Source organism: Chelonoidis abingdonii, chromosome 4 (genome assembly GCF_003597395.2).
Source record: "Chelonoidis abingdonii isolate Lonesome George chromosome 4, CheloAbing_2.0, whole genome shotgun sequence".
Classification (NCBI taxonomy): domain Eukaryota; kingdom Metazoa; phylum Chordata; order Testudines; family Testudinidae; genus Chelonoidis; species Chelonoidis abingdonii.
In genome coordinates, this window is record NC_133772.1 from 45474306 (window position 1) to 45497173 (window position 22868).

Sequence of the window (22868 nt, forward strand, 5' to 3'; positions counted from 1 at the left end):
TGAATTTTGCCTTCAGCAACTTTTCTGTAGGTTGGTTAAGATGTAAATTTCAAAAGGATTAATTCTGTGTATATTGCCAGCATGAGCACCAAACTGTTTTTCTCATCTGACATTCACTTTTGTCAATAGCTGCAGTGAATGCATGCAAGAATGCAGATTTTTCCTTAATTGTATAGAACATCTACTCTTTTGATTTATTTGTTGGAATAGCTACATCTTTATCTTAAGAGCTATGTAAAATAATGTTATGGGGTCTTGATTGCATGGTGTTGAAATATGCATTAAATCTTTGAAATACTCATTTATTAATAGACCACTGGAAAAAAGTGTAAACACATCATTCAAAAATTGTGGGAATCTGTCCCGAGGTCATCTTCAAATGCGTTACCACACAAATCAACCTGTCTTTAGATGTCAATATTTTATAACTGATTTTTGATCTTTTTGGAAGAAATGATGCAACTTCATACCTTTTTATCTAAAATTGCCTTTTAAAAAGTATTTTAAAGGAAGGCTGTCAAGAATCATATTTTTTAAAAACCTTTACCACTGTTAAGATAAACATTAGATTATTAAAACTGAATATTTAAAACACCCAATTTTACTTAATCGTTTGCAAAAAATAGCTTTATACCTATTCTGTTTACTCTGAACTTCCTAGAGCTTAGATAGTGAAAACAGACTAGTGAGATTTACTTTTGGTTTTAGGTCATTTCAATTAAGAGCCTTATTCACTAGCACAATGCTATAGTATCTAGGCAGTAGTCAAACCCCAAAGAACTAGCTCCCAATAAAAAATGTCATTTTTTCTCCTACACCAGCATTTTATGAGTAAATTAATTTGACAGTATCCCTTTAAAATAAGAGCCTTTGTATATGTTTTATGTATGTAGTTTTGTCCCCATCGTTTGCTGCATTCCAAATTAATGATTTGATTTTATTTAAAATTTAATTATTTTTGGTTACTGTAAGTTTTATCTGTGAAGTTTGGTATGATATATAAAACTGCAGTTGGATGGGTAACCTCTTTGTCTCAATTGCGAGAACAAGTCACTCCCTTATGGTGGAGCGTTTCATAGCTCCTCAGGCGTGGGAATATGTCTACAGAAATAGGCTAGTGGCAGGTATTTGCATACCTAGGTTCCTGTCTGTGAAAAGCCAATTTAAAACGTCTTTTTTTGACTTCAGCATGTCCTGGGTAGAGATTTTCAGCTGAAGTTTGGAAACAGCACAAATGTGCCATCCTATCCCTTCAGGCACCCCATGGTCTTATTTATCTCATAGGTGTAAAAAGGATTGGAAGTCAGCAGGGCCGGCTCCAGGATTTTTGGCTGGCCCTAAGGGGAAAAACTAAAAAAAAAAAAGCCGGAGTGCCGCCCCGAAAGGGCTGGAATGCTGCCTCTGAGAATTGCCGCCCCAAGCATGTCTTGGGAAACACTGATGCCTATAGCCGGCCTGGAAGTCAGATACTTCTGTGTCGTCTACCTTGTGTGGTGTTGATATGCATGAGGCTTAGAACAAATCATTTTACCCTTTCTGTGCCTTTTTTCCCTACCTCTAAATGAGAACTGATTCTACCTCATGGGGGTTTAAGAAATTGAAGCAGTTTTCATACACGCAAGTTCAAAGAAGTAAGATCGCTATATAAGTGCAAGAATCGATCTGTTCAGGAAAATACAGAACCAGTTTGCTCTTGGGAAAAGGTCTAGTGAAATCTCTTCAGTTTAGAGGGTGAAGTGACATGGAAAAACAGCTGAAAGCTTGTGTACTCATAATACCTTTACTTTAAAATGCGCACAGTAAACAGTGCTGACTTTTACAATATATCACAAACTTTCTTTCAAAGAGCTTGTTTTTCATTTTGCATAGCAACTGTTTGTATTAACCAGTTATACAATATTTTTTAAGTGTATTGCACTAAAATGGGACCTTGTGTTCATGGTTTCAACTAATTTTAAGACTTTTCAATTAAAAAAAAAGTGTTTTCTGACTTAGTCTTGATTTCCTTATATATTATATGTGAATAAGATGTGAAGGCTACGTGAACACATTGTGACTTCATCCGAGGAAATGCTGCGGTTGCACACTGCAAGCATAAGAAAGAAAGTGTCTCACCCAGATATGTTCTGAGCCATTTAACACGTGTTTAACCTTTTTTTTTGGCTAATTCCTTTTGTGAATCGTGTCACCTGGCTGAATAGTAAGATTGTCTGTATAGTGGGTTTGCATGTCAAGACAAGAATCCAAATATGTTGGTCAAACTCCAAAAGAGGTGTTATTTGCAATAATACCTAAGTGAATTTACTTTTTGGTACATTGTTTAACAGAAGGAAAAAAAATACAAAAAGACCAGCTGTCAAATAGTATACATGAAAGAAGCAGAACATTCTATCCCTCTCTTAGAAAAATCACCAGCCACTCTGTATCCAGTAAAAGCAGTCTGGACTCCTCAGGAGGTAAGCTGGATGCAGGGTGTTCTTAAGACTCTAGAAGACGTGTTCATACTCTGACTTCTGTTTTAGCCGTAATAGGTTTTATTAGATCATGGGTTTCACAAACAGAGCAGTCATGGGTTTAACTGGAGGTATTACCCTTCAAGTGTGAGGGACAGCACTTTATTCTGATGCTTAGCTGTCCTCTTGCTGGACAATGGAAAGGTCTTTCTCGATCTGTGACTGAAACAGTACCTTTCCTCATTAGATACCCTAATCATCTGTCTTACTGGAATGCCCAGGCTCACTTCCGAGTTTCCACAATAAGCCTAGCCTTTTGGATATCCTCTGAGTGGGGTGGGGTAGGCTCTCAAAGATAAGGCAGCGCTCGGCTGAGATCAGTAGAATTGGGGTTCTACGAGTGAGTGCTGGGTCTTTGATCTATTACTTGACTTTGTGTTCTCAGTTGCTCTACTTGTAAACTGAGATACTTTACCCCGCTTATATAAAGCGCTTGGAGATCTGTGGATGAAAAAGACTGTATTACATGCAAGGAGTTCATGGCTAGCCTGCGGCTGGTGCATGTGATGTCAGTGTCAAGTGTGTTCCTGCACAACACATTTTAAAAAAACTCCCGTAAGAGCAATAAAGCTTCTACCTTGAAACATGCTGAAGTCAGGAAATGCCAATGTTAAATTGAATGTGAAGCTTTAACACTGCTTGTGTGCATGTAGCATCACCATTACCACCCTCAAATACTTTGTCAAACTTTGATAACTATATATTTTTGCCATTTTTTCTGATAGCCTTAGACACCTGTGTGACATTTATATGACTGTGTACAATCCCTAAGTCACACATGCAGTTTGTGAAAATAGTTTATACACAAGATATACACGTTAATTAAGGCCAGGGCCCGGCATCACTCTCCGCTCCTCTTACAAGATTGTAGAAATACTGTAACTGCATTCTTTGAGAGTGTTTTCAACTTATGTGATTATATACACTAGTGCAAACAAAACAGCTGTGGAATCTTATTTTTGCCTGTGTAAATTTTAAGAACTTGAGAAAGTTATGGAATTGAAACTTTTAAAAAAAAAAACATTCTGTAAGAACAACCCTGAATTTCACTGAATTATGCATATTACTGAATTGACAACTGTAAATACATGGAACAGATGAAGGTTTTAACATTGAGGAATATTAAAGGACTGTCTGCATGATATTGTAAAATTACCATCATACTCTGCTTTCGTACTGTTTGCACGTTAGCTGTGGCAGGTCCGAAGGCAGTTGGCTGGCATCCTGCATGGCAAAGTTAGCCACAGCAGCATACTCTTTCTTAGGACATCAGTTAAAAGCACCACAAAATCATACCAATCAGTGTTTAAAGACAAGGCGAGATTCTTAAACCTCATGCCTGCCAAATCCAAAGTTACTGTTACAAGGAAGTTCTTTTTTCTTACCAGATGTTTAATAGTTTATCTCCAGTCATTTTGCTCTTCAAGCTTTTTTTGTTACCATAGGACAAAATGTACTGAATGGATTTTGTTTCAAATTTTATAATAAAAATAATAAAGAGTTTCCCTTTGGGTGGGGACCAGGGCCTGTAAATTCAGTGCAGAAGCTTGAATGTTTTCAGAATGTAGAGTGAATGAAAAGAGGGCTAAAGGAACATGTAGATCACCCTTAAATACCACGTTCAGAGAGCTCCAGCTATACAATCCACTGCTACTTTAAATGATGATGTGCAGTGTCTCTGGTAGGCAGCTCATAGACGGTCTGAAAAACTAATGCATTTACAATAAGTGGTATGCCAGCAAGTTGAGTTCATCTAAGGGAAATGCAGGTGTAACTGAGGGACTACTGAGCTTTCTAAACAATCTCTACAGCTTTGTTACTACAAGTACGTGAATGCTATCCAGGATAACAGTACTGGAGTTATCTTTTCCTTTTTTACAAGACTAGTTGGAGTTTGTCTAGAAAGTGTAGATGCTCATGGGAATAAAATGAGTTAAGATTAAAGGAAAGTACAACGATTCAGCCTATGTCATTTTGCTGTCAAGGCTGTTACTGTTGACCATAAACACTTCCAAAAGCTTCCGGAAAGCTCAAAGGAGCAGATTGGTCAACAGGGCATTGAGCATGGGACGATACAGCTACGGTCTGTGTTTGCAAGTCATCATAGAATTTCTGATGGACTAGTGAGCAGGACTGATTTAGCACTGTTTCACAAACCCTCCCAATCAATGATGACTTTATTCAGATTACATTCCCATAAGAACCACATTGACCATTTACAAGATCTGCTGTTTAGTTTGCAAACTTTAGAGGGCAAAGTCTGACCTGAACTAGTAGATATTTACCTGCATTTTTGCAGCTTAGACTCAATAACGGTTTTACTCTATTACCGTCCCATGGCACTGATCGAGAATGTAAAACGTATTTACTCCATTTAGATAACATTTTGATAGTTAAGATTTGTTTTTATAACAAATGAAAACATTTTACAAAGTAACCTGAATTACTGATAGAGCTCATGATTCCAATCCACAGGTAATATTTGGAATGAAAGATATTTTTTGTAACTCTTCATATAACTGCATCTAGCTTATGGTTTAGATCTTGCCAACAAAGTACACATTAAGTTAACGCTATTCAGACAAATTAACCTCTCCCTTTAGTGATCATAATGGTGGTAATAAAAGTTAGTTGATGTTACTCAAAGTTCAAAATTTTGACACATTTCCATCTAAATTTAAAGGGGAAAAATTAAATGTCTGCAAAGATGAATCTCATTTCTGACCAGCTCTGGTAATTTGAGTTTTATTATTTATTCTATTACCATAGCCTCTTCAAGCCAAGGTCATGGACCAGGTCCCATTGGCTAGGCACTGTACAAACAATTATACATAAGGATAAACTGCGTTGGTGTTTATGGTACATGCCAGATGATTACTTAAAACTTCTGCATAAAAATCTCATATAAACCATTACTCATTTTACTGAATTAAAAAAAAAAAATAGAAGCAAGTCAGAAGAAGTGACTGCCTGCAACTTCTGGTAAATGCATGGACATGACATCATATCAGGCATTGCTTAAGTAATTGATCCTTGGATCTACAAAGAGAGACAATACAGACACTGACCAATTGAATGCAGGAAGACCTCAAGAAGAAATAAGGGAATTTACTGCAGTAAATTCCCAACAGAAGCAATGTTTGTTGGCATTCAACAAGCAAATAATTGCCCAATTTGAATTTAGCCATGTTTCTGTAAATTATTGCCTATTTGCTCTTTGAGATAAGGCTTCCTGTAAATAAAGTACCATTTTTCTTGTGAGAGTCCATCAGAAAGAACTCAGTTTTCCAGGGGCTTTGCAATATAGCACCGGTAAGTTTAATTCTAAATAGAAACTTCATATTTATACCAATTTAGCTTGCTTTGTATTCAATTTTTTTCTTATAACAAGTGATTTTTATGATATAGAAACTGTTAACCAGAAACTTAAACTTCTATATTTACATCTTAGCTCTGATACTGATGCTGTGATGGCAGAGAACATTTCATTTTTCTAAGTAGAAATCATCACTTTGGTAACTTTTCTGAATTGTGTGTGATCCTTTTGATCCATGTACCTGCTCTAAAGTGGTTATAAGAGGAATGAACATTATGGCTGGAGTCTTGAAAATATTGCCCAGTTTTATGACACATACTTTCCTTCTGTTACAGCCTAAATAAGTGAACTATGAATTTCTACAACTGCATGTTGTTGTTGTCCCTGGTACTCTGTGTCAGTGCCCAGAACTGGTTCACCGATGCTGGAGCATTCGTAAGGGATGCTTACAGAGGTATGCTTTTTACTCACTGCATGTTCATCCTCCAAACTGTTCTCAAAAGTCTTATATGCAAGCAGAATGATGTAGCTATTAATAAAATTAATAAAAACCCAACAAAGCCAAGCCAAAGACAGGAGCTCTAGAACAATTTTTGATACATTCTGGTAAATAAGAAATTTACTCAGTTCTTCACAAAAAGATAGATTAGATTTTTTTTCTGATCCCTTAAAAAGATGCAGTTTTAGGTCCCTCTTTGGGAGTCCAAGCACAAGGCTGCTGAATCAAAGCAAATCAGATGGCAGGTATGGGCCCTAGATTGTACTAAGTCCTATGGATCATAATTAAACAGATATTTTCACCAGACAAGGTTCATGTAACATTTAGCAAGATGTTTAACTGCAACCCGTGCACCCAACTGACCATTTTCTGACTTTAACTGTTGCAATTGCCTGATGTGGCTCTCAGTGGGTCTAGTAAAATCTGGAGGCATAAAAATGCACTGATAAGTAATGGTTACCTTTTATTTGTTAGTTCTTGGTTTTGTGAGAGGTGTATGCCATTCCCAGTAAAGGAAATACAGCATACTGTAAACTGTTTGTTTGTTGAATAATTTCAGAAGCTTTCCTTCCCCCTCCTGGAAATGTTTCTGGGGTCAGATAACTTGGGTCCTGATTCAGCACTACAGGAATGAGCATCTTCTGCAAGGTGCTGAACTTCTCTAATTCCCAGTCTGGTGAGTTGAGGGCATTCAACACCTCGCAGAACTACATTCTTAGGTCTTGACTGAGGAAAAACACTTAAGCACATGCTTAAATTTTAAGCATGTGCTTAAGCACCTGTCCTGAAGAGAGGTGCGTTGAATCGGGGAGGTATATGAAGTTTTGTCTGGATGGAGATGTGGACCACGTTGTAGTGGACCACCAGGTCGTCTTCTGTTATGATTTATTTGGTCTCGAGAAACAACTCAGCATCATCTTTGATTCTAGTTATTGTCTCCTATTTGCCACGGCATTTTTTTTGACCCAAATATCCTCACATTTCTACTTTTAGGTTGATACTTCATGATCTCTCCCTTTTGCTGTAAGAAGTGTTGGCGTTTTCTTTAAAACTATAGTGCTAGATAAAGGTTCATGTCTATGAAATCAGATTTCTTGTTCTCACATTGTACGCTTGTAGCCTAAAGATTCTCATCAGTGTGTCTCCAGTCTAAATCAGTTTAGAAATTGTTAGTTAAATTGCTGCAAAACCCTGGAATAGACACTCCTACAAATGCCTTAAATGGATTTAGTTTAAATGGACTTAAGTGTGTCAGTGATTTAACTAAATTGGTTTCTAAACAGATTTAGTTACATTGATGCAGAAACCATCTGTAACAAAGCCCGAAAGGAGACTGATGCTTCTAACTTGGAATCACACCTCTACTCCGCTGTCCTGGTGACCCTTAGAAAAGCACTGAGAGAAATTTGAGGGTTTCTTTGTCCCAAAGATATTGCAACAGAGTTTTGTTGAAGATTCTATGCTTTTATGAGATCCTTCTCAAAGGAACTCCCTTCCATCTCTTCCTCCAAAGATGTCACCTGATGGAAGCTACAGTTAAGAAAGCATAACTAGCTGCAAATCCCTGTATCTCTAAAGGGAGGCCTGGGTACCAAAGAAAGCTGGGCAAATTTTTTGGAGGGACAAATATTAAATACACCAAAAAATCCATTTCAGGGGGACCCTGCAACTTTTTGCAAATTTTGGTCAAATTTGGCAAATAGTTTAGGCTGGAAAAAAACTTCAAACCTAATAATTTTCACAGTGGCCTATCCTGACATTTTACTGCAAAAATGTTGATTCAAATCAACCTGAACAATTTTTTTTGTTTTTCATTTTGTTGAGAAAAACCATAACAAATCAGTTTTGGTTGAAACGAAACAGTCTTCTTTGGATTTCTCAGATCTTCCACTGAACCAAAAAATCAAGTATTTTCTCAGTGGTATATAGGAGCCTTTCTGCCTTCTCTAGAAGCACTAAACTTGGAAGCCACTGTGGTGATGTGACTAGAATGGTGCTTGACTGCTTCAGAGGAATGTGGGTGAAATAACATCAAAGTTTTGTTTTAAATTTGCAGTTTCTCTATAATCCTTTCTCTCTTCTCCAGGCGCTGAGGATATGTGGCGTGCATACAGCGACATGCGGGAAGCAAATTATAAAAATGCAGATAAATATTTCCATGCTCGTGGGAATTATGATGCTGCCCAAAGAGGGCCTGGCGGTAAATGGGCAGCAGAAGTTATTAGGTAATGGATTCTACTTGGATTATGAGTTAAAAGTTGGTAAAGAGCTATGCAATCAAATTACTATGAAGTACATTGTAATTCATAACTAGTTATTTGTCCTCTGTGAAGCAAGGACATTTTATTTAACCTCTGGCTAAGTGTGAAGACTGTGCCCATTCTTGATTGTAAAGGTGATTCTCTGAGCTGACCTATTTGGATATGTTCTGATATCAGATCTCATTATTATGTGCTAGGAGACTGACGTTTTCACCCCAGGCTTTTAAAATTTAAATAATTGCAGGACCTCCCTTTAATCTAGAATCGGTACATATTGCCCTTGGTATTTTCCAAGGAAAACTACCATCATAGGTTCACTTGCAGTCCTCTAACGATCACATCTAGGTTCTTCAGTCCTCTCCGAGGCCCGTTTTTTTATGCTGTTGAATGTGATGCTGTGATACAGGACTCAGAGTGGGTACGACTTGTGGAGGCAGTATGGGAGTTTTTTCCACTAGCCCTGTGCACTTCTGGAATACTTCTGCTGTTCAGCCGTAGTTTGTATGCTGTGTTTGTGTGTGACAGGTAGCTGGGGTCTAATCTCACTGGCAGCACTCTGTTTGTGAGGTTTTGTGTGGGTCTCTTTTATGGTAGTAGGATTGCTGTGGGGGATAGTGACAGATCTTTAGTTATGACGTTTATTACTGTCGATCTTTGTTTTCTCTTTCTCAGTGATGCCTGGAGGTTGGCAGGGTGGCATAGTGGCGGGAGGCAGAGACCGCCGTCAGACAGGAGGCGCTGGGGCCGAATTGGTGGGGGGGACCAACCGCTACAAGACCACAGAGGGCCTTCCTCAACATAACTACTGCAGTCTGTTAATACTTTCAGGTTCATTTTTCTACAAGCTGTGCAACCACAAATAAATACATCTAAGTCTGGAAGGTCTCAGTGAATGCAACAAACGTCCCAGTTACATGAGAAGAGGATAAAAACAAGTAGATTACATCAACTGTTCATGCTGTGGCCAAAGGTAACCCTAAACTGCCCAGGTGGAGAGTCTCCACGAGTGAGTAAGGACAACAGGTTAAATAATTGTGCAATCCTGTGAAGAGGCGGGCACTGCCACTGTCAGAGAACGCTACTGGCACGTGTCACATTGATAATCGCTGTGGGTTTCGCCATTATACAGAGAGGGACGGAGATGTAATGGAACTGCTCGCTAACACACAGAGGAGTCTACAGCTAGTAGGAGGTGAATCCAGTCTCAACCATAGACGCATCTGACCTGGCTATGTAGTGGAGTAAAACCCCAGCAAGTAGGTATCATGGCAAAACAGAAATTTGTGGGGCAGTCAGGAGACGTAACATGAAATGAAAGGATGAAAACACATGTCCATGGGCAGAGTCAGGTCCACTTTAATAAGCAGTAATGGTGCTAGTTAAAGTATATATTTATTGTTATCAGGTGGGTAGAACCTCAGTCTTCTAGGTCAGGCTAGAAAGGTGGATCCAACTCACTGGATGAAATTTCCCATGTTGCCGCAGAGCAGGGTGAGTGGAAACAGCACCAGACAGGGGTGCAAAACTAAGTTCAGGACTAGTTAATTACATTGTTAAAACGTGGAAACGTTGTGGGTTTAAAAGGCTCAATGCTCACAACCTGAATTCAAGAAAGAGTAAGGAAGGAGAAACACAAAACCAAAATCAAATGAAACCAGTGTTTTTCTGTTGTATGCATCCAGTCTTTGGATAGTTACCAGGCAGCTGACAACAGCTCATAGAGTTTTTCTGGTAATGCATTTACCTAACATCTTCACTTAAAACAAGAATCTTAGAAATTCAAATTCATGTCGGCCTAACAGTCCTGAAGAAGAACTCTGTGCAAATCAGAACTTTCTCTCTCCCAACAGCAGTTGTCCATAGACATTATTGCCTCACCTACCTTGTGTCTCTAATAGCCAGGGAAGATAGAACTACAACACACTGTAATGCCCTAGTCCATCTTGAAGCAAAGCTCAAACAAATTGCAGCGTGCAGTGGGGGGTTCTTAGCATGACTCTGTTCAAATAATTTTTAAGGCTTTCCTCATTTTCGGGTAAAAGTGCAGTCAATTGTCCTCAAATCTATCACAGACAATTTCTTGGAGACAGACCAAGTCATTGTAACTGACAACATTAAGAGATCTTGGACTACTAAAGTATCTTTCATAGCATAGAGAACATACCTATTATAGCCTGTTGATTAAAGCTCTATCCAAATCCCATTGAAGCAGAGAGAGTCTTTCGTTGGCTTAAATGGTCTTTGGTCAGGTCTCCATATCCTATTGGTAAACATATAGACACTCATATTAACCAGCGACTGAATCTGGGATTGAATTCATGTGTTAGGGATTTTTTTGGGGATGGGTAGCTATGAAAAACCTCAACCCTTTCCAGTAACTATTGGGCTAGTGGAATTTACTACTAGCACAATATTTTAGATTAATTTACAGAGGTTGTGAACTCCTACAAGTCAGTTCCAGAATGCCATAACATGGAGCATCGGCAGAGATCTCAAGTCAGTCTTCTGCATTAATCTGTGCAGAGTCCCCACTACTAACCCTAAATCCTTTCAGAGTAGGGGCTTGATCCCAGTATGGAGGAGTGGTCAATCTGGCACTGCTACTCCCTTTTGGCTGTCATGGGTGATTTGATCTGGAGAACATCCTCAACACAGTTTCCTTAAGATCTCCAGGTTTATTTCCCTGCAGCTTTCAAGACTCGTGCAGAGCGGAAGGCTATGCTCTCTGCCCACTTCATAGGTGATCAAATTCTGTCCCCTCAACCCACTTGAAACTTTTGGAACGCTGCAAGTTTGAACTCACAGAGTTTCTCCTCATATGTGCCCCACTCCTTTCTTTGCATAGTTTAAAAATTTACTGTTTCACAGCAATTTTCCATTTCTGGAAACAATTTGTGTCTCCATGTATCATCAGAGTGATGATATACAAGTAGGTTTTGCCATTTAAAAACACAGGCCGTACTCACCTTTACGACATTCGACTTAAGAAGAACAGCACTTAAGATGTTTCTGAATTGACACCCTGATTCAACTTGCAACCATTGGTTTCAACTTTGCGATGTTCGGTCCCGCAATGGAGTGAGTTCCGGTTCCAAGCTACAACATTTCGACTTATGACACAATTTTCAGGAACCAATTGTGTCGTAAGTCCAAAGACTGTCTGTAGTGCTTTTTAAATTGTGTGAAATTACCTGTGAACTTACACAAATGAGTACAGGCAAAATATTCAGAGCTGGATGCTTGGTGCTTATTGGGTCTGAAGCCTATTGGTCAGGCAGGTCTGGTGGTTTCTTTATTCACTTCAGCAGGTTAATTATTTTGAGATCAACTGATCTACATACATTTCAATGAAACATTAGGAGGGTTGGAATGACTCTGGCTGAGGCAGGGTTGGGGGGCTCTGTGCAGTGACTGAGATGCTGACTGGGCTGCAGGGGGCGCTGTGGAGTGGCTGAGGCGCTGTCTGTAGGGGGCAGGGCTGCAGGGAGCTCTGTGGGGCGGCTGAGGTACTGTCTGCGGGAGCAGGGCTGCAGGGGGTGCTGTGAGGTGGCTGAGGCGCTGTCTAGGGGAGCAGGGCTGCAGGGAGCTCTGGGGTGGCTGAGGCGCTGTCTGTGGGGGATGGTTGCAGAGAGCTCTGTGGGGTGGCTGAGGCACTGTCTGTGGGGGACGGCTGCAGGGGATACTGTGGGGTGGCTGAAGCGCTGTCTGAATGTCTGTGTGAGGCAGAACTGCAGGGGGCGTTGTGGGGTGGCTAAGGTGTCTGTGGGAGGCAGGACTGCAGGGGGCGCTGTTGGTCGACTGAGGCGCTGTCTGTGGGAGGCCGGGGCGCTGTGCAGTAGCTGAAGCGCTGTCTGTCTGAGGGAGGTGGGGCTGCAGGGGGTGCTGTGGGGTGGCTGAGGTGCTGTCTGTAGTGGGCAGGGCTGCAGGGTGCACTGTGGGGCAGGTGAGGCACTGTGAGGGCTGCAGGGGGTGCTGTGGGGTGTCTGGGGGGGGCAAGGCTGCAGGGGGCGCCGTGCATTTACTGAAGCGCTGTCTGTGGGGGCCAGCTCTGCAAGGGGCGCTGTGGGGCAGTTGATGTGCTGTCTGTGGGGGGCAGGGCTGCAGGGGGCACTGTAGACATCACCCTGCCCACTTTTTAGCATATTTAGACAGCCTTGTTAAATCAAAGCCAGAAGATGAAAGGTAAAGGGGCTGCATGTGTGACGTGTGCTTTTTTTTCGTGTTGGGAAATGGTTAAGTAAGGAAAAGATGACATCATCCAGCTGTGTGATTTTTTTTTAATGTACTGCTACTTTGCCTGCGCATTAAAACTAGAGTGGAACCTAACATTAAATAACCCTTTTGTTTTGCCAGTTAATTTCTGTGCACCGATCTCTTCCCATGTCACCTCATTACAAAGCAGATGCCATTTTATCAAGATTTTTGTAACAACTTTTTAATGACTTAGTGTTTTATTAGACTGTAATGTATCAAATTAACTCAAATATGGCTGTATTCTGTAATATTTCTGAAGATTAAAGGAAACATAACTTGTCTAGAAATCATCTTTCCAGTGCACTGATCATGAATATTTTTAAATAGTATATACAAAGTTTATCACAATTCCATATTTGGTCAATTTAAAACCCGTGGATTTTCCCACTCTTTTTTAGGTTGTCCCTGCTTCAATCTCTTCTTAATCCTGAAGCATTGCGACTGGATTGGCTTTGTCTGGCAGTTTCTCATGATGCGCCACAAAGAACAAATACAGTGTATTCTGAAGGAAACCCTAGGTAAGGTAATAAATCATGTATATTTAATTGCACTGCGCAAACCAGACGTAGTAGTCCAGACTTGCTATGTGTTCCATGGTGGAGCTGGCTACCTCTGAGTAATTTCACTTCCCCAGAGGGTGAAATTCACCCCACTGGAGAGAATCCTCATAAAGCTTCAATTAAGCAAGGTCTGTAAGTGAGGCATAGTCTCGCCTTAGCCCTTCTGCGGTAGGTTGAATTTCACTCTAGGGTGTGTTACCTCATGTACCTCGATGTTTAACAGCAGCAACCAAAAAATTAGACAACTTTCCTATCTTCATAATCCAGGCAGGAATGATCTCTTTAACGACTGTAAATACGTCTCTCTCTTAAAAAGCTGCCACTTTGTTTTTAAGAATCATTTTCAGAGTGTTTCTGGGGAACACATTTTTTAAAATGTGTGAAATTCCCCTATTGGCTCAGTTAGAGTATAAAAATGCCCTTTTTTGAGTGAGCTGTGCGCATGCCTCCTAATGGTGATGCTGGTACACAGAAAGGCCGCTAACTTTTTTCTGTTCGTCTGTAATCACAGGGAAAATCTCATTTTAAGTGAGTCGGTCAAGAAGATAGCTGGACACGCTGCTTTTTGAATTAATATTGTCAAAAGTTCATGTGAAAGATGAAACAATCCCATACATCTATTTGGCCTCCTGATAAAAAATAGTTTTTTTAAAGTCATGAGACTGTCAACATTTAATTTGTGACTTAAACTGTCTTCCCAGACCACGTTCACATTTGTTTACCTGGGGCTATAGCCAACTGATTTTACTTAAATAAACTCTCAGCTGATTTTGTAACAAAAGAGAAGATGGCTGACATCTGCAAGTCATATGGGTAAGTTGGAAACGTTGTAGTTTACTGAAAAAGTATGATTATTCTTGAAACTGGCTTAGCTGGTATCTTGGCCCACTGAATATACAAATGAAAGCCAATATGTTTCCTGCCAGTTTACTGTCAACTAAATTTATTTAAATGTAGTATTTTGTGGCTGGCTTTATTTGAAAGTGCCATCATGTATAGGTTATCAGTAGGCAATGTAAAATGTACCTCTGTAGCATTACCTTGCTTTGTAGCTAAGAAGCAACAAAGTTATTTTGTAGCACGTACTACTCCGTTACCTGTTAAGCTCTGTTTACTCCCAACACATGTTATTGACCTAAAATGTGACCAAGGAAGTAACCCCAAAGCAAGTCACAAGGGTTGTACCTTCATAATTACACTAATGCCTCTCCCATATTTAACCTGCTTTAGCAGAGAGAAATTTACCCACCAGACTTCATGGAGCTCTTGTATGTATAAAGACATGCCCTCTGTTCCTAATTACCTCCACTACCTTATTTCCCTAATGACTTCCCTTCTTTTCCTTATGCAGCTCTTACCTCAATATGATAGTTGTTTTCCGCTTAACCCTTTCCCACTATCATACACAAAAAACCCCTCACTGCAATATGGGACCTAGATGTGTTTATCATTGAGCACTTATGACCTTTGTGAGGGTGGTGTTTGACAAAAGGCAGGCTCTAGTTGTCCATTTAAACACTGACACTTCTGGGACTACAGCATGCCTATATTGCCACATTGAAATTGCCAGGTTATCCTAGTATTTGGGGTTATTGCTCTTACTGATGAGTTTGCTAAATACATTTCATTACCAATGACTTTTCATTTAAAGCACTATGTATTTGATTATGGAAATCGTCAGTCTCTCTCTCATCTTATTTTTTTTTTTTTTTTTTTTAAAAGATTCTGGCCTGGATATCTCTCTCTCTGCTTGGAACTGGATAGAAGAAAGAAGCCTTTCTAGTATTTCATTGGATGACATGAACTGTTGGATGGAGAACTGGTTAGATATCTAACACGTGAGCACACCAGTATCATCGTGATCTATACTTTATGTATTGATTATTGATTAAGATAGAGAAGGCATTTATCGAGAGTTGAATGATGAGAGTTTTAGATCGGTATAAGCAAGATCACTTGATTTTGTAACACTTAATATGTATATGCACAGCATAATATATTGATGTAAAAAATCAAGTGACCCTGTAGTTAATTCTTGTCTTCCAAAAAAAAAAGAACATAGTTCGCTGAGTGTTCAAGATCTCTTGACATTTTAATCAGATTTTTTGCTTCAGCTTTCCCTCTGAGTTTTTTTGCCCAGTACTTGAGAATTAGCTAATCACACACAGCACTATGTTAGTGATTTTTTCTGTCTATAGGGAGCAGGTTTCTGTATCAGATGGCAGAATTGCATGAAAATCTCAATATCCTACAAAGACACACAAAGGAATTTCTTTGGCTGTTAGTTTCAATCCACAAATCACAAAATGACTATGAAAAGCTGTTTTTAGTCTCTCAGTGGCCCTCAGCCTAACAATTAGCTCCATACACTGGAAATGTTGTTGAGCGTCAAAAAATAAATGCGCATGTTTAAAGATGGGTTTTAGACTAAGATATGAATGTAGAATATTGACTCTAGAAAACTAGCTCCTTTTAAATGCAAATAGATGTAAAATTAGGTTTGCTACAAGCTTTTTCCTCAGAGATAACTACAGCTAATCATTTAATTTTGCATTTAGGCTCGATTCCAGAGACTGTGGAAGAATGGAAGTTCCTTCTGCATCTTGCACAAAGTCGCAGCCCTGATTTCCAGTGCCATGGTACACAGAATGGGAATACTATTGGCAATGGTAGCACTAATTGGTCAAACTGCATTACTGTTGAAAATGTAGCTCTGTTGTTGTCTAAGGTAATTGGTCCAGATCGTGCCTTGCCCGTACTGCAGGAATGTGATTTGACAGCAGAATTGTCTGAGAGATTTACCAGGATCTGCGAAATACTGAGAATTGCTGAAAAAAGGCAAAGGTAAGAAGTGTGTGTGTGTGTGTGTGTGTGTGTAGAGAATAGTTTATTAATACTTCACTCAGTGCCATCTTAGGCCATAGTTTTCTTTCAGTAAATTTAAAAAAGAAATGAAAACACTTGGAGCTTCAGCTCCAAGAGTATAAACAGTGTTAGAGTGGTAAAACTTCCTGAAAATACTTCTGACCCCAGTTTAAGAGATATATTTGAGACATGTAGCTGGCTTCTAGGGCTAGGGCCCCCGGAGCAAGGGTTAGGGTCCGCGGAGCAAGGGCTAGGTCAAGAGTTCTAAGAGCTAGGGCCCCCTGAGCAAGGGCTAGGGCTAGGGTTCCCAGGGCTAGGGCTCCGGCACCCAGAGCAAGGGCAAGGCTTCTCAGGGCTAGGGCTAGGGTGCCCGGAGCAAGGGCTAGGGTTCCCAGGGCTAGGGCTAGGGCCCCCGGAGCAAGGGCTCGGGTTTCTAGGGCTAGGGTTCCCGGAGTAAGGGCTAGGGACCCAGGGCTAGGGCCCCCGGAGCAAGGGCTAGAGTTCCCGAGGCTACGGCCCCAGGAGCTAGGGCTAGGGTTTCTGGAGCTAGGGCCCCTGGAACAAGGGCTTGGGTTCCCAGGGCTAGGGTGCCCGGAGCTAGGGCTAGGGTTTCTGGGGCTTGGGCCCCTGGAAGTAGGGCTAGGGTTCCCAGGGCTACGGTTCCCAGGGTTAGGGCCACCGGAGCTAGAGATAGCGTTCCCAGTGTGAGTGGCTCCGGAACTAGGGCTAGGATTCCCAGGGTTAGGTCCCCCAGGAGCAAGGGCTAGGGTTCCCAGGAATAGAGCCCCCGAAGCTAGTGCTAGGGTTCCCAGGGCTAGGGCCCTAGGAGCTGGGGCTAGGGTTCCCAGGGTTTGGTCCCATGGAGCAAGAGCTAGGGTTCCCAGGGTTAGGGCCCCTGGAGCTAGGTCTAGGGTTCCCAGGGATAGGACCCCAGGAGTAAGGGCATGGTTTCACAGGGCTAGGGTTCCCAGGGTTAGGACCACCGGAGCTCGGGCTAGGGTTCCCAGGGCTAGGTTCCCCGGAGCTAGGACTTGGGTTCCCAGGGCTAGAGCTCCTGAAGCAAGGGCTAGGGTTCCCACAGCTAGGGACCCCGGAGCTAGAGCTAGTGTTCCCAGGGCTAGGGCCCCCGGAGCTAGGGCTAGGGTTCTCAGGGTTAGGGCCGCCGGAGTAAGGGCTAGGGTTCCCAGGGTTAGGGCCGCCGGAGCTAGGGCTAGGGTTGCCAGGGTTAGGGCCTCCGGAACAAGGGATATGGTTCCCGGGGCTAGGGTCCCAGGAGCTAGGGCTAGGGTTCCCGGGTCTAAGGCTCCCGGAGCTAGGGCTAGGGTTCTCAGGGCTAGGGCTAGGGTCCCCGGAGCAAGGGCTTGGGATTCCACAGCTAGGGCCCCCAGAGCAAGGGGTAGGGTTGCCAGAGCAAGGGCTAGGGCCCCCGGAACTAGGGCTAGGGTCCCAGGAGCAAGGGCTAGGGTTCCCAGGGCTAGGGCTAGGTCCCCCAGAGCAAGCGATTGGGTTCCCAGGGCTAGGGCTAGGGCCCCCAGAGAAAGGGCTAGTTTTCCCAGGGCTAGAGCTAGGGCCCACGGAGCAAGGGCTAGGGTTCCCAGGGCTAGAGCTAGGGCCCCCGGACCAAGGTCAGGGTTGTCAGTGCTAGGGCTAGGGCACCCGGAGTAAAGATTAGGGTTCCCAGGACTAGGGCTAGGGCACTCGGAGCAAGGGCTAGGGCCACCAGAGTAAGAGCTAGGACCCCCGGAGCAAGGGCTAGGGTTCCCGGAACAAGGTCTTGGGTTCCCAGTGCTAGGGCCCCCGGAGAAAGGGCTAGGGCTCCCAGGGCTAGGGCTTGGGCCCTCGGAGAAAGGGTTAGGATTCCTAGGGCTAGGACTAGGGCCCCGGAGCAAACTGTAGGGTTCCCAGGGGAAGGGCTAGGGCCCCCGGAGCAAGGGCTAGGGTTCCCAGGGCTAGGACTAGGGCCCCTGGAGCAAGGTGTAGGGTTCCCAGGGGAAGGGCTAGCACCCCTGGATCAAGGGCTATGGCCCCCGGAGCAAGAGCTAGGGTTCTCAGGGCTAGAGCTAGGGCCGCCGGAGCAAGGTCTAGGGTTGCCAGAGCAAGATCTAGGGCCCCCGGAGCAAGTGCTAGGATTCCCAGGGCTAAGGTTAGGGCCCCCGGAGCAAGGGCTAGGGTTTCCAGGGCTAGGGCCCCCGGAGTTAGGATTAGGGTTACCAGGGCTACGGCCCCCGGGGTTAGAGGTAGGGGTCCCAGGGCTAGGGTAGGGCCCGCTGAGAAAGGGCTAGGGTTCTCAGGGCTAGGGCTAGGGCCCCCGGATCAAGAGCTAGGGCCCCCGGAGCAAGGGCTAGGGTTCCCGGAGGGAGGGCTTGGGCCCCCTGAGGGAGGGCTAGGGTTCCCGGAGCAAGGGTTAGGGTTCCCAGTGCTAGGGCTAGGGCCCCTGGAGCTAGAACCAGGGTTCCCAGGGCTAAGACTAAGGCCCCCGCAGCTAGGGCTAGGGTTCCCAGGTCTAGGGATAGGGCCCCCAAAGCAAGGTGTAGGGTTCTCAGGGCTAGGGCTCGGGTCCCCGGAGCAAGGGCTAGGGTTGCCGGAGCAAGGTCTAGGGCTCCCGGAGCAAATGCTAGGGTTCCCAGGGCTAGGATAGAGCCCACGGAGGAAGGGCTAGGGTTCCCAGGGCTAGGGCTAGGGCCCCCGGATCAAGGGCTAGGGCCCCTGGAGCAAGGGCTAGGGTTCCCGGAGGGAGGGCTAGGGCCCCCGAACAAGGGGTAGGGTTCCCAGAGCAAGGGCTAGGATTCTCAGTGCTTGTGCCCCCGGAGCAAGGGGTTGGGTTCCCAGTGCTAGGGCTAGTTCTCCGAATGCTAGGGCCCCCGGAGCAAGGGCTCGGTTTCCCAGGGCTAGGGACTCCGGAGATAGTGCAAGGATTCCCAAGGCTAGGGCTAGGACCCCTGGAGCAAGAGCTGGCGTTCCCATAGCTAGGGCTAGAGCTCCTGGAGGAAGGGCAAGAGATCCCAGGGCTAAGGCTAAGGACACCGGATCTAGGGCAAGGGTTCCCAGGGCTTGAGCTAGGGCCCCCGGAGCAAGGGCTAAGGTTCCCAGGGTTAGGGCTAAGGCCCCCAAAGCAAGGTCTAGGTTTCCTGGTGGAAATTCTAGGGCCCCCGGAGCAAGGGCTAGGGTTCCCAGGGCTAGAGGTAGGGTCCCCGGAGCAAGGGCAAGGGTTCCCAGGGCTAGGGTCCCCGGAGACAGGGCTAGGGTTTCCAGGGCTATGGTCCCTGGTGTTAGGGCTAAGGTTTTCAGGGCTAGGGCTAGGGCCCCCGGAGCCAGGGCAAGGGATCCCAGGGTTAAAGCTAGGGACCCCAGCGCAAGGGCTAGGGTTCCCGGAGGAAGTGCTAGGACCCCCGGAGTAAGAGCTTGGGTTCCCAGAGCAAGGGCTAGGGTTCTCAGTGCTAGGGACCCCAGAGCAAGGACTAGAGTTCCCAGTGCCTGGGTTCCCAGTGCTAAGGCTTGTGTTCCCAGGGCTAGGGGCCCCGGAGCAAGGGCTCGGGTTCCCAGGGCTAGGGGTAGGGACCCCGGGGCAAGGTCTAGAGTTCCGAGGGCTAGGTCTAGGGACCACGGAGCAAGGGCTAGGGTTCTCAGGGCTTGGGCGAGGGCCACTGAAGAAAGGGCTAGTGTTCCCAGGGCTAAGGTTATGGCCCCTGGAGCTAGGGCTAGGGATTCCAGTGCTAGGGCCCAAGGAGAAAGGGTTAGGTTTTCCAGGGCTAGGGGTAGGGCTCCCGGATCAAGGGCTTTGGTTTCCAGGGCTGTGCTAGGGCCCTCGGAGCAAGAGCTAGGACCACCGGAGCAAGGACTAGGGTTCCCAGAGCAGAGGCTAGGGTTTCCAGTGCTAGGGCCCCCGGAGCAAGGGCTAGGTTTCCCAGGGCTAGAGCCCCCGGAGCAATGGCTAGAGTTCCCAGGGCTAGGGCCCCCAGAGCTACGACTACAGTTTCCATGGCTTGGGCTCCCGGAGAATGGATTAGGGTTCCCAGGGCTGGGGCTATGGCCGTCGGAGCAAGAGCTAGGACCCCTGGAGCAAGGGCTAGCGTTCCTGCACCAAGGGCTTGGTTTTGCAGTGCTATGGCCCCCGGAGCTAGGGCTAGGGTTCCCAGTGCTAGGGCTAGGGCTTCCAGGGCTAGGGCCCTGGAGCTAGGGCTAGGGTTCCCAGGGCTAGGGCACCGGCGATCGGGCTAGGGTTTCCAGGGCTAGTCTCCCCGGAGCTAGGGCTAGGGTTTCCAGGGCTAAGGTCCCCGGAGTTAGGGCTAGGGCTAGCGTTCCCAGGGCTAGGGCCCCGGGAGTAAGGGTTAGGGGTCCCAGGGCTAGGGCTAGGGCACCCCGAGCAAGGGCTAGGGTTCCCAGCCCTAGTGCTAGGGCCCCCGGAGTAATGGTTAGGGTTCCCAGGGCTAGGGCTAGGGCACCCGTAGCTAGGACTAGGGTTCCCAGGGCTAGGGTTAGGGCCCTCGGAGCAAGGGCTTGGGCCCACGGAGCAAGAGCTAGGATTTCCGGAGGAAGGGCTAGGGTTCCCGGAAGAAGGGCTTGGGTTCCCAGTGCTAGGGCCCCCGGAGCAAGGGCTAGGCTTCCCAGTGCTAGGGCTCCCAGTGCTAGGGCTAGGGTTCCCAGGGCTTGGGCTAGAGCTCCCGGAGCAAGGGTGGAGTTCCCAGGGCTATGACTAGGGCCCCCAGAGAAAGGGCTTGGGTTCCCAGGTCTAGGGCCCCCAGAGCAAGGGCTAGGGTTTCTAGGGCTAGGGCTAGGGACCCAGGAGTAAGGGCTAGGGTTCTCAGGGCTAGGGCTTGGGCCTCCGGTGCAAGGTCTAGGGTTCCCAGGGCTAGGACTAGGACCCCTGGAGCAAGAGCTAGGATTCCTGGAGCAAGGTCTTGGGCCCCCGGAGTAAGGTTTAGGGTTCCCACGGGTAAGGTTCGGGCCTCCGAAGCAAGGGCTAGGGTTCCCAGGGCTAGGGCCCCCGGAACTAGGGCTAGGGTTCCAAGGGCTAGGGTTCCCAGAGCTAGGGCTAGGGTTCCCAGGTCTAGGGCTACGGCCCCCAGAGCTAGAACGATTGTTCCCAGGGCTAACGCTAAGGACACCGGAGCAAGGGCTAGGGTGCCGAGGTCTAGGGCAAGTGCTCCCGAAGCAAGGGCTTGGGTTGTCAGGGCTAGGGCTACAGCCCACGGAGGAAGGGCTAGGGTTCCCAGGGCTTGGGTCCCCGGAGCAAGGACTAGGGTTCCCAGGGCTAGGGCTAGGGCCCCCGGAGCAAGGGCTAGAGTTCCAAGGGCAAGAGTTAGGGCCCCCGGAGCAAGGGCTAGAGTTCCAAGGGGAAGAGTTAGGGCCCCCGGAGCAAGGGCTAGGGTTTCCAGGGCTAGGGACTCTGGAGCTAGGGCAAGGATTCCCAGGGCTAGGGCTAGGGCCCCAGGAGTAAGGGCTAGGGTTCCAGAGCTAAGGTTAGGGCCCCTGGAGGAAGGGCTACACTTCTCATGGCTAGGGACTCCAGAGCTAGGGCTAGGGTTTCCAGGGCTAGGGCCCCTGGAGTTAGGGCTAGGGTTCCCAGAGCTAGGGCTAGGGCCCCCGGAGCAAGGAAAGCGATCCCAGGGTTAGGGAGAGGGACACAAGAGCAAGGACGAGGGTTCCCAGGGCTACGGCCCCCAGAGCGAAGGCTAGGGTTTCCAGTGCTAAGGCCCCCGGAGTAAGGGTTAGGGTTCCCGGGGCTTGGGCTAGGGCACCCGGAGTAAGAGCTAGGGTTCCCAACGCTAGGGCTAGGGACCCCGGAGCAAGGGCTAGGGATCCCATGGCTAGGGCTAGGACCCTCGGAGTAATGGCTAGGGCCCCTGGAGCAAGAGCTAGGACCCCGGAGCAAGGGCTAGGGTTCCCAGTCTTAGGGCTCCTGAAGCAAGGGCTAGGGCTCCCAGGGCTAGGTCTAGGATACCCGGAGAAAGGGTTAGGGTTCCCAGGGCTAGGGCTAGGGCTCCCGGAGCAAGGGCTAGGGCTCCCAGGGCTACGGCTAGGGCTCCCAGAGCAAGGTGTTGGGTTCCCAGGGCTAAGACTAGGGCCCCCGGATCAAGGGCTAGGGCCCCCAGAGCAAGGGCTAGGTTTACAGGAGGAAGGGCTAGGGCCCCCGGAGCTAGGGCTAGGGTTCCCGGAGTAAGGCCTAGTTCTCCCGGAGGAAGGGCTTGGTTTCGCAGTGCTAGGGCGCCTGGAGCAAGGGCTAGGGTTCCCAGTGCTAGGGCTAGGGATCCCAGGTCTAGGGCCCCTGGAGGAAGGGCTAGGCTTCCCAGGGCTAGGGCTAGGGAACCCGGAGCAAGGGCTAGGCTTCCCAGTGGTAGGGCTAGGGCCCCCGGAGCAAGGGCTAGGGTTCCTGGAGCAATGTCTAGGGCCACCAGAGCAAGGGATTGGGTTCCCAGAGCTAAGGTTATGGCCCCTGGAGCAAGGACTACGGTTCCCAGGGTTAGGGCCCCCGGAGCTAGGGCTAGGGTTCCCATAGCTAGGGCCCCCGGAGCTAGGGTTAGGGTTTCCAGGGCTTGGGCCCCCAGAAAAAGGGCTAGGGTTCCCAGAGCTAGGGCCCCCGGAGCAAGAGCTAGGGTTCCC

At 46.5% G+C, this 22868-nt stretch overlaps 1 protein-coding gene across 1 annotated transcript in view; it reads left to right on the forward strand.

Annotated features, from left to right (window-relative positions):
* HPS5 (HPS5 biogenesis of lysosomal organelles complex 2 subunit 2) overlaps positions 1-15225 on the forward strand; it is a 53494-nt gene extending 38269 nt beyond the window's left edge. The window contains exon 21 of the mRNA XM_075065113.1: positions 15126-15225. Within this exon, the coding sequence (XP_074921214.1) occupies positions 15126-15186 (61 nt within the window). The 3' untranslated portion in view covers positions 15187-15225. The remainder of the gene's footprint in view (positions 1-15125) is intronic.
* The last annotated feature ends 7643 nt before the right edge of the window (positions 15226-22868 follow it).